General features: G+C 56.3%; 2 protein-coding genes across 2 annotated transcripts; both read left to right on the top strand.

Moving 5' to 3' along the window:
- The first annotated feature begins 1,016 nt into the window (after positions 1-1,016).
- LOC123755496 (streptococcal hemagglutinin-like) lies at positions 1,017-8,133 on the top strand. Its single transcript, XM_069328160.1, has 3 exons — positions 1,017-1,032; positions 1,502-2,889; positions 7,732-8,133. The coding sequence occupies exons 1-3, from the start codon at positions 1,017-1,019 to the stop codon at positions 8,131-8,133; spliced, it is 1,806 nt and encodes a 601-aa protein (XP_069184261.1).
- A 566-nt stretch (positions 8,134-8,699) lies between these two features.
- LOC123755495 (testis-expressed protein 13D-like) lies at positions 8,700-9,491 on the top strand. Its single transcript, XM_045738259.2, has one exon. It carries the CDS (start codon positions 8,700-8,702, stop codon positions 9,489-9,491), a length of 792 nt encoding a protein of 263 aa, XP_045594215.2.
- The last annotated feature ends 979 nt before the right edge of the window (positions 9,492-10,470 follow it).

Raw genomic sequence — 10,470 nt, 5'->3', positions numbered from 1 at the left:
AAGGGGCGACCCTCCACCACCCTGACTAAGGGGCGACCCTCCACCAACCTGACTAAGGGGCGACCCTCCACCAACCTGACTAAGGGGCGACCCTCCACCAACCTGACTAAGGGGCGACCCTCCACCACCCTGACTAAGGGGCGACCCTCCACCACCCTGACTAAGGGGCGACCCTCCACCAACCTGACTAAGGGGCGACCCTCCACCACCCTGACTAAGGGGCGACCCCCCACCACCCTGACTCCCATTCTTATACACCAAGAAAATCCTAAATTAATAAAGGCTTAACAAAGTGTACCTACTAACAGCGTCTCGTACTTATACCATATTTACTCCCATTATTTTCAACAAGGACTTTAGCAAACTCTTTGCACACTGCGCTTCATGAAAGACTGAAAAGGTTGAGGCGCAAGGTATAGGGAGGGGTGGGAGGGGGTGAGGATGAGAAGGGGGGGTGGGAGGGGGGTGAGGATGAGAAGGGGGGTGAGAGGGGGGTGAGGATGAGAAGGGGGGTGGGAGGGGGGTGAGGATGAGAAGGGGGGGTGGGAGGGGGGTGAGGATGAGAAGGGGGGTGGGAGGGGGGTGAGGATGAGAAGGGGGGTGAGAGGGGGGTGAGGATGAGAAGGGGGGTGAGAGGGGGGTGAGGATGAGAAGGGGGGTGGGAGGGGGGTGAGGATGAGAAGGGGAGTGAGGGGGGGAAGGGGGTGTCTTGAGATCGTTCAGGGCATAGTTGGTTTGTTAGGAAGTAATATATAAAGTGAGACAAACCTGAAAGGGAAATGGTTGGTATTGGAGTGCCCCGGGGCTCTGTCTTGGGACCTGTCTTGCTTATCATATATCAATGGGAACCTCAGTAGGAGTCATGACAAGGATTCGAACTCACGCTCTGGGTACTCCCAAGTGGTCTTAGGCTTGTCCTTGGGAGTACCCACAGCATAGGTTCGAATCCTTCCCATGGCTCCCATTGATTTTCAAATTACCTATTGATATGGAAATATTGAAATTTCACCCACAAAATGAAGCTGCTTAATGGTAATGACTGAAACAATTTTGTTTTATCGCAGGAAATAATTAAATTTTATTTGAATAAATATTGACTTCTTGATTCTATTTAGATAATAACATTTAGAGACATAAAATCAAAAGTCAAATGAACTCCCAAGATGAAGCATCATTAATTACCCAACAAGGTGAAGCAGAATCATTAGCCTAACACTGAACTATGAAATAAAGTGAACTATTATATGAAAAGTTGTAATTTACATATTAATTAAAAAGCTATTCACATTTATTACGTTAATTAAAAAAAACATTATTTTAATGACTTAAATTGAGAATTAACTAATCAAATTAGTTAAGCAAAATTACATAAACTTTATATATGTAAAAATAGTCAAATAATTCCCCATGAACCACCCAATTGGGTCGGCAGGCCCTGTTAATGTTTGTATTGATGGCTGTGAACCATATGGTTGATGAGACAAGGTTAATGTCTCACAAGTGGTTAATGTCTCACAAGTGGTTAATGTCTCACAAGAGGTTCATGTCTCACAAGTGGTTTATGTCTCACAAGTGGTTAATGTCTCACAAGTGGTTAATGTCTCACAAGTGGTTTATGTCTCACAAGTGGTTAATGTCTCACAAGTGGTTAATGTCTCACAAGTGGTTAATGTCTCACAAGTGGTTAATGTCTCACAAGAGGTTCATGTCTCACAAGTGGTTTATGTCTCACAAGTGGTTAATGTCTCACAAGTGGTTAATGTCTCACAAGTGGTTAATGTCTCACAAGAGGTTCATGTCTCACAAGAGGCCTATGTCTCACAAGTGGTTAATGTCTCACAAGAGGCCTATGTCTCACAAGAGGTTCATGTCTCACAAGAGGCCTATGTCTCACAAGTGGTTAATGTCTCACAAGAGGTTCATGTCTCACAAGAGGCCTATGTCTCACAAGTGGTTAATGTCTCACAAGAGGTTAATGTCTCACAAGAGGCCTATGTCTCACAAGAGGTTCATGTCTCACAAGAGGCCTATGTCTCACAAGTGGTTAATGTCTCACAAGAGGTTCATGTCTCACAAGAGGCCTATGTCTCACAAGTGGTTAATGTCTCACAAGAGGTTCATGTCTCACAAGAGGCCTATGTCTCACAAGTGGTTAATGTCTCACAAGAGGTTAATGTCTCACAAGAGGCCTATGTCTCACAAGAGGTTCATGTCTCACAAGAGGCCTATGTCTCACAAGTGGTTAATGTCTCACAAGAGGTTCATGTCTCACAAGAGGCCTATGTCTCACAAGTGGTTAATGTCTCACAAGAGGTTCATGTCTCACAAGAGGCCTATGTCTCACAAGTGGTTAATGTCTCACAAGAGGTTAATGTCTCACAAGAGGCCTATGTCTCACAAGAGGTTCATGTCTCACAAGAGGCCTATGTCTCACAAGTGGTTAATGTCTCACAAGAGGTTCATGTCTCACAAGAGGCCTATGTCTCACAAGTGGTTAATGTCTCACAAGAGGTTCATGTCTCACAAGAGGCCTATGTCTCACAAGTGGTTAATGTCTCACAAGAGGCCTATGTCTCACAAGAGGTTCATGTCTCACAAGAGGCCTATGTCTCACAAGTGGTTAATGTCTCACAAGAGGCCTATGTCTCACAAGTGGTTAATGTCTCACAAGTGGTTAATGTCTCACAAGTGGTTAATGTCTCACAAGTGGTTAATGTCTCACAAGTGGTTAATGTCTCACAAGAGGTTTATGTCTCACAAGAGGTTAATGTCTCACAAGAGGTTCATGTCTCACAAGAGGCCTATGTCTCACAAGTGGTTAATGTCTCACAAGAGGCCTATGTCTCACAAGAGGTTCATGTCTCACAAGAGGCCTATGTCTCACACATGGTATATGTCTACACGACTACTATAGAGACCAGTGGTGGCGAGCCATAAACCCGAGCCACACTACAGAGGAGGGTGGAGACTCCTGTGCTCAGAGAGAGGACAAACACTAGAGTTTTGTCTAGAGGGAAGAAGAATGTCACTTTTACACTACACTTAATTAACTGGTAAAGTGTTGCAGTAGCTGTTTGTATAGCTATATCAACACCCCGTCAGCAAGACAGAGAGTAAGGTAGACATGCTGCTAGACATACTAGCAGGCAGAAACACTACTAGTAGGCAGGTAAAGTCAGCAGACACCTAGCAGGTAGCAGCATACTAAAACAGCAGGTAGCAACAGCAGGCAGCACCAGCAGGAAGCGCCAGTATCACCAGCAGCAGACAGTAGCAGGCAGCAGCAGCAGGCAGTAGCAGGCAGCAGCAGCAGCACCAGCAGCAGGCAGTAGCAGGCAGCAGCAGGCAGCAGCAGCAGCACCAGCAGCAGGCTGTAGCAGGCAGCACCAGCAGCACCAGGTAGCACCAGCAGGCAGCACCAGCAGCACCAGCAGCAGACAGCAGTAGCAGGCAGCAGCAGCAGCAGCAGGCAGCAGCAGCAGGCAGCACCAGCAGCAGCAGCCGCAGGCAGCAGCAGCAGGTAGCACCAGCCGCAGCAGGCAGCAGCAGCAGGCAGCAGCAGCAGCAGGCAGCAGCAGCAGCAGCAGCAGCAGCAGGCAGCACCAGCAGCAGCAGGCAGCAGCAGCAGGCAACACCAACAGCAGCAGGCAGCACCAGCAGCAGCAGGCAGCAGCAGCAGGCAGCAGCAGCAGGCAGCACCAGCAGCAGCAGCAGGCAGCATCAGCAGCAGCAGGCAGCAGCAGCAGGCAGCACCAGCAGCAGCAGGCAGCAGCAGCAGCAGTAGGCAGCAGCAGCAGGCAGCACCAGCAGCAGCAGCAGGCAGCACCAGCAGCAGCAGCAGGCAGCACCAGCAGCAGCAGCAGGCAGCAGCAGGCAGCAGCAGCAGCAGCAGCACCAGCAGCAGCAGCAGCACCAGCAGCAGCAGGCAGCAGCAGCAGGCAGCAACAGCAGGCAGCACCAGCAGCAGCAGCAGGCAGCAGCAGGCAGCACCAGCAGCAGCAGCAGGCAGCACCAGCAGCAGCAGCAGGCAGCAGCAGGCAGCACCAGCAGCAGCAGGCAGTAGCAGCAGGCAGCAGCAGCAGGCAGCACCAGCAGCAGCAGCAGGCAGCAGCAGCGGCAACAGGCAGCAGCAACAGGCAGCACCAGCAGCAGGCAGCAGCGGCAACAGGCAGCAGCACCAGCAGCAGGCAGCAGCAGCACCAGCAGCAGGCAGCACCAGCAGCAGGTAGCACCAGCAGCAGGCAGCAGCAGCAGGCAGCAGCAGAAGCAGGCAGCAGCAGGCAGCAGGCAGCAGCAGCAGGCAGCAGTAGCAGCAGCAGCAGCACCAGCAGCAGGCAGCACAGCAGGAGACAGCAGCAGCAGGCAGCAACAGAAGCAGGCAGCAGCAGGCAGCAGCAGAAGCAGGCAGCAGCAGGCAGCAGCAGAAGCAGGCAGCAGCAGAAGCAGGCAGCAGCAGAAGCAGGCAGCAGCAGGCAGCACCAGCAGCAGCAGGCAGCAGCAGCAGCAGGCAGCAGCAGGCAGCAGCAGCAGCAGGCAGCAGTAGCAGCAGCAGCAGCACCAGCAGCAGGCAGCACCAGCAGCAGGCAGCAGCAGCAGGCAGCAGCAGAAGCAGGCAGCAGCAGAAGCAGGCAGCAGAAGCAGGCAGCAGCAGCAGGCACCAGCAGGCAGCAGCAGCAGCAGGCAGCAGCAGGCAGCACCAGCAGCACCAGCAGCAGCAGCAGGCAGCAGCACCAGCAGCACCAGCAGCAGCAGCAGGCAGCACCAGCAGGCAGCACCAGCAGCAGGCAGCAACACCAGCAGCAGCAGCAGGCAGCAGCAGCAGGCAGCAGCAGCAGGTAGCACCAGCAGCAGCAGGCAGCAGCACCAGCAGCAGCAGCAGGCAGCAGTAGCAGGCAGCACCAGCAGCAGCAGCAGGCAGCAGCACCAGCAGCAGCAGCAGGCAGCAGCAGCAGGCAGCAGCACCAGCAGCAGCAGCAGGCAGCACCAGCAGGCAGCACCAGCAGCAGCAGCAGGCAGCAGCAGCAGCAGGCAGCAGCAGGCAGCACCAGCAGCAGGCAGCAGCAGCAGCAGGCAGCAGCACCAGCAGCAGGCAGCAGGCAGCAGCACCAGCAGCAGGCAGCAGCAGGCAGCACCAGCAGGCAGCAGCACCAGCAGCACCAGCAGGCAGCAGCAGGCAGCACCAGCAGCAGGCAGCAGCAGCAGCAGGCAGCAGCACCAGCAGCAGCAGCAGCAGGCAGCAGCAGGCAGCACCAGCAGCAGGCAGCAGGCAGCAGCAGGCAGCACCAGCAGGCAGCAGCACCAGCAGCACCAGCAGCAGCAGGCAGCAGCAGGCAGCACCAGCAGCAGCAGCAGGCAGCAGCAGGCAGCACCAGCAGGCAGCAGCAGGCAGCAGCACCAGCAGCAGCAGCAGCAGGCAGCAGCAGGCAGCACCAGCAGGCAGCACCAGCAGCAGGCAGCAGCAGGCAGCACCAGCAGGCCGCAGCAGGCAGCACCAGCACCAGCAGCAGGCAGCAGCACCAGCAGCACCAGCAGCAGCAGCAGGCAGCAGCAGGCAGCACCAGCAGCAGCAGTACCAGCAGCAGCAGCACCAGCAGCACCAGCAGGCAGCAGCAGGCAGAACCAGCAGCAGCAGCACCAGCAGCACCAGCAGGCAGCAGCACCAGCAGCACCAGCAGGCAGCAGCAGCAGCAGGCAGCAGCAGCACCAGCAGGCAGCAGCAGCAGCAGGCAGCAGCACCAGCAGCACCAGCAGCAGGCAGCAGCACCAGCAGCACCAGCAGGCAGCAGCAGCACCAGCAGCACCAGCAGGCAGCACCAGCAGCAGCAGCAGCACCAGAAGCACCAGCAGGCAGCAGCAGCAGCAGGCAGCAGCACCAGCAGCACCAGCAGCAGGCAGCAGCACCAGCAGCAGCAGCAGGCAGCAGCACCAGCAGCACCAGCAGCAGCAGCAGCACCAGCAGCACCAGCAGGCAGCAGCAGCAGCAGGCAGCAGCACCAGCAGCACCAGCAGCAGGCAGCAGCACCAGCAGCACCAGCAGGCAGCAGCAGCACCAGCAGCAGCACCAGCAGCACCAGCAGGCAGCAGCAGCAGCAGGCAGCAGCACCAGCAGCACCAGCAGCAGGCAGCAGCACCAGCAGCACCAGCAGGCAGCAGCAGCAGCAGCACCAGCAGCAGCAGCAGCACCAGCAGGCAGCAGCAGCAGCAGGCAGCAGCACCAGCAGCACCAGCAGCAGGCAGCAGCACCAGCAGCAGCAGCAGGCAGCAGCACCAGCAGCACCAGCAGCAGCAGCAGGCAGCAGCACCAGCAGGCAGCAGCACCAGCAGCACCAGCAGCAGGCAGCAGCACCAGCAGCACCAGCAGGCAGCAGCAGCAGCAGGCAGCAGCACCAGCAGCACCAGCAGCACCAGCAGGCAGCACCAGCAGTAGCAGCAGCAGGCAGCACCAGCAGCAGCAGCAGGCAGCAGCACCAGCAGCAGGCAGCAGCAGCAGCAGGCAGCAGCACCAGCAGCACCAGCAGTAGCAGCAGCAGGCAGCACCAGCAGCAGCAGCAGGCAGCAGCACCAGCAGCACCAGCAGCAGGCAGCAGCAGCAGCAGCAGGCAGCAGCACCAGCAGCACCAGCAGCAGCAGCAGGCAGCACCAGCAGCAGGCAGCAGCACCAGCAGCACCAGCAGCAGCAGCAGGCAGCACCAGCAGCACCAGCAGCAGCAGCAGGCAGCACCAGCAGGCAGCAGCAGACAGCAGCACCAGCACCAGCAGCACCAGCAGCAGCAGCAGGCAGCAGCAGCAGGCAGCACCAGCAGCAGCAGCAGGCAGCACCAGCAGCAGCAGCAGCAGGCAGCAGCACCAGCAGCAGCAGCAGGCAGCAGCAGGCAGCACCAGCAGCACCAGCAGCAGCAGCAGGCAGCACCAGCAGCAGCACCAGCAGCAGCAGCAGGCAGCACCAGCAGCAGCAGCAGGCAGCACCAGCAGCAGCAGCAGGCAGCAGCAGCAGCAGCACCAGCAGCAGCAGCAGGCAGCACCAGCAGCAGCACCAGCAGCAGCAGCAGGCAGCACCAGCAGCAGCAGCAGGCAGCACCAGCAGCAGCACCAGCAGCAGCAGCAGGCAGCACCAGCAGCAGCACCAGCAGCACCAGCAGCAGCAGCAGGCAGCACCAGCAGCAGCAGCAGGCAGCAGCACCAGCAGCACCAGCAGCAGCAGGCAGCACCAGCAGCAGCAGCAGGCAGCAGCACCAGCAGCAGCACCAGCAGCAGCAGCAGGCAGCAGCACCAGCAGCAGCAGGCAGCAGCAGCAGGCAGCACCAGCAGCAGCAGCAGGCAGCAGCAGCAGCACCAGCAGCAGCAGCAGGCAGCAGCAGCACCAGCAGCAGCAGCAGGCAGCAGCACACCAGGGAGCCCAGGAGAGCCAACAGCAGCACACCAGGGAGCCCAGGAGAGCCAACAGCAGCACACCAGGGAGCTCAGGAGAGCCAACAGCAGCACACCAGGGAGCCCAGGAGAGCCAACAGCAGCACACCAGGGAGCCCAGGAGAGCCAACAGCAGCACACCAGGGAGCTCAGGAGAGCCAACAGCAGCACACCAGGGAGCCCAGGAGAGCCAACAGCAGCACACCAGGGAGCCCAGGAGAGCCAACAGCAGCACACCAGGGAGCCCAGGAGAGCCAACAGCAGCACACCAGGGAGCCCAGGAGAGCCAACTTACACTAGCCACCCTCGAGACCTTCAATAAAGCACCACCAGGGAGCCCAGGAGAGACAACTTACACTAGCCACCCTCGAGACCTTCAATAAGGGAGCCCAGAAGAGACAACTTACACTAGCCACCCTCGAGACCTTCAATAAGGGAGCCCCGAAGAGACAACTTACACTAGCCACCCTCGAGACCTTCAATAAGGGAGCCCAGGAGAGACAACTTACACTAGCCACCCTCGAGACCTTCAATAAGGGAGCCCAGGAGAGACAACTTACACTAGCCACCCTCGAGACCTTCAATAAGGGAGCCCAGAAGAGACAACTTACACTAGCCACCCTCGAGACCTTCAATAAGGGAGCCCAGAAGAGACAACTTACACTAGCCACCCTCGAGACCTTCAATAAAGCACCACCAAAATTTACCATAAAAATCGCGACATGAACAAAAAATATTCCCTGAAAATGTTGTGGTGGTGGTGGACTGTACTCACCTAGTTGTGCTTGCGGGGGTTGAGCTCTGGCTCTTTGGTCCCGCCTCTCTACCGTCAGTCAACTGGTGTACAGACTGAGCTACTGGGCTCTATCATATCTACACTTGAAACTGTATATGGAGTCAGCCTCCACCACATCACTGCCTAATGCATTCCATTTGTCAACCACTCTGACACTAAAAAAGTTCTTTCTAATATCTCTGTGGCTCATTTGGGCACTCAGTTTTCACCTGTGTCCCCTAGTGCGTGTGCCCATTGTGGTAAATAGCCTGTCTTTATCTACCCAATCAATTCCCGTGAGAATCTTGAATGTGGTGATCATGTCCCCACTAACTTCCCTGTCTTCTAGCGAAGTGAGGTTGAATTCCCATAATCTCTCCTCGTAGCAACCAACCAACCACTGTGGTTGGTTGGTTGGTTGGTTGGTTGGTGGTGGTGGTGGTGGACTGACAGTCCAGCAGCAGCAGCAGCAGGCAGTGAAGCCTAAAGAGTGAAGCAGGAGCAGAGCGTCCTCAGCATGAGCAGAGCGTCCTCAGCAGGAGCAGAGCGTCCTCAGCAGGAGCAGAGCGTCCTCAGCAGGAGCAGAGCGTCCTCAGCAGGAGCAGAGCGTCCTCAGCAGGAGCAGAGCGTCCTCAGCATGAGCAGAGCGTCCTCAGCAGGAGCAGAGCGTCCTCAGCAGGAGCAGAGCGTCCTCAGCAGGAGCAGAGCGTCCTCAGCAGGAGCAGAGCGTCCTCAGCATGAGCAGAGCGTCCTCAGCAGGAGCAGAGCGTCCTCAGCAGGAGCAGAGCGTCCTCAGCAGGAGCAGAGCGTCCTCAGCAGGAGCAGAGCGTCCTCAGCAGGAGCAGAGCGTCCTCAGCAGGAGCAGAGCGTCCTCAGCAGGAGCAGAGCGTCCTCAGCAGGAGCAGAGCGTCCTCAGCAGGAGCAGAGCGTCCTCAGCAGGAGCAGAGCGTCCTCAGCAGGAGCAGAGCGTCCTCAGCAGGAGCAGAGCGTCCTCAGCAGGAGCAGAGCGTCCTCGGCAGGAGCAGAGCGTCCTCAGCAGGAGCAGAGCGTCCTCAGCAGGAGCAGAGCGTCCTCAGCAGGAGCAGAGTGTCCTCAGCAGGAGCAGAGCGTCCTCGGCAGGAGCAGAGCGTCCTCAGCAGGAGCAGAGCGTCCTCAGCAGGAGCAGAGCGTCCTCAGCAGGAGCAGAGTGTCCTCAGCAGGAGCAGAGCGTCCTCGGCAGGAGCAGAGAGTCAGCAGAAACAGACCAACTCGTTTACATGACAATTCAGTGGGGCTCCAATCCCGTAAATCCCACAGAGACCGGCCTTAAAGGCTCACAGAGACCGGCCTTAAAGGCTCACAGAGACCGGCCTTAAAGGCTCCACTTGTAAAAAGTCTGATGAATTTCCGCAAGAACAAGTGTGTGTGTGTGTGTGTGTGTGTGTGTGTGTGTGTGTGTGTGTGTGTGTGTGTGTTAGTGTGTGTGTGTGTGTGTGTGTGTGTGTGTGTGTGTGTGTGTGTTAGTGTGTGTGTGTGTGTACTCACCTAGTTGAGCTTGATGGGTTGAGTATCTGCTCCTAAGCCACCGCCTATCGACCATTATTAGTTCAATACAGTAACACTTTTCCACTCGTTATTCTTATCATATTTACATTTAAAGTTGTGTATCACACTGGCTTCGACAACTTGCTCATCTGGTCCGGTCCACTTATTTACGGCTCTAAGCCTGAACAAGTTCTTTCTGAGATGTCTGTGACTCATCTAAGTTTCCAGCTTCTGTATCTAATTTGCTAATCCAAGTTAATATCTTCCACGTCGTTGTTATGTCTACTGTATTCCTTCTTTCCTCCAGTTTAGTGAAGTCAAGTTCCGTCAGTCTTTCTTCCTTGCTCACTCCCCTTACTTCAGGAACCTTTCTTCCTTGCTCACTCCCCTTACTTCAGGAACCTTTCTTCCTTGCTCACTCCCCTTACTTCAGGAACCTTTCTTCCTTGCTCACTCCCCTTACTTCAGGAACCTTTCTTCCTTGCTCACTCCCCTTACTTCAGGAACCTTTCTTCCTTGCTCACTCCCCTTACTTCAGGAACCTTTCTTCCTTGCTCACTCCCCTTACTTCAGGAACCTTTCTTCCTTGCTCACTCCCCTTACTTCAGGAACCTTTCTTCCTTGCTCACTCCCCTTACTTCAGGAACCTTTCTTCCTTGCTCACTCCCCTTACTTCAGGAACCTTTCTTCCTTGCTCACTCCCCTTACTTCAGGAACCTTTCTTCCTTGCTCACTCCCCTTACTTCAGGAACCTTTCTTCCTTG

Source organism: Procambarus clarkii, chromosome 20 (genome assembly GCF_040958095.1).
Source record: "Procambarus clarkii isolate CNS0578487 chromosome 20, FALCON_Pclarkii_2.0, whole genome shotgun sequence".
Lineage (NCBI taxonomy): Eukaryota > Metazoa > Arthropoda > Malacostraca > Decapoda > Cambaridae > Procambarus > Procambarus clarkii.
This window is presented reverse-complemented; position numbering and strand designations above follow the sequence as displayed.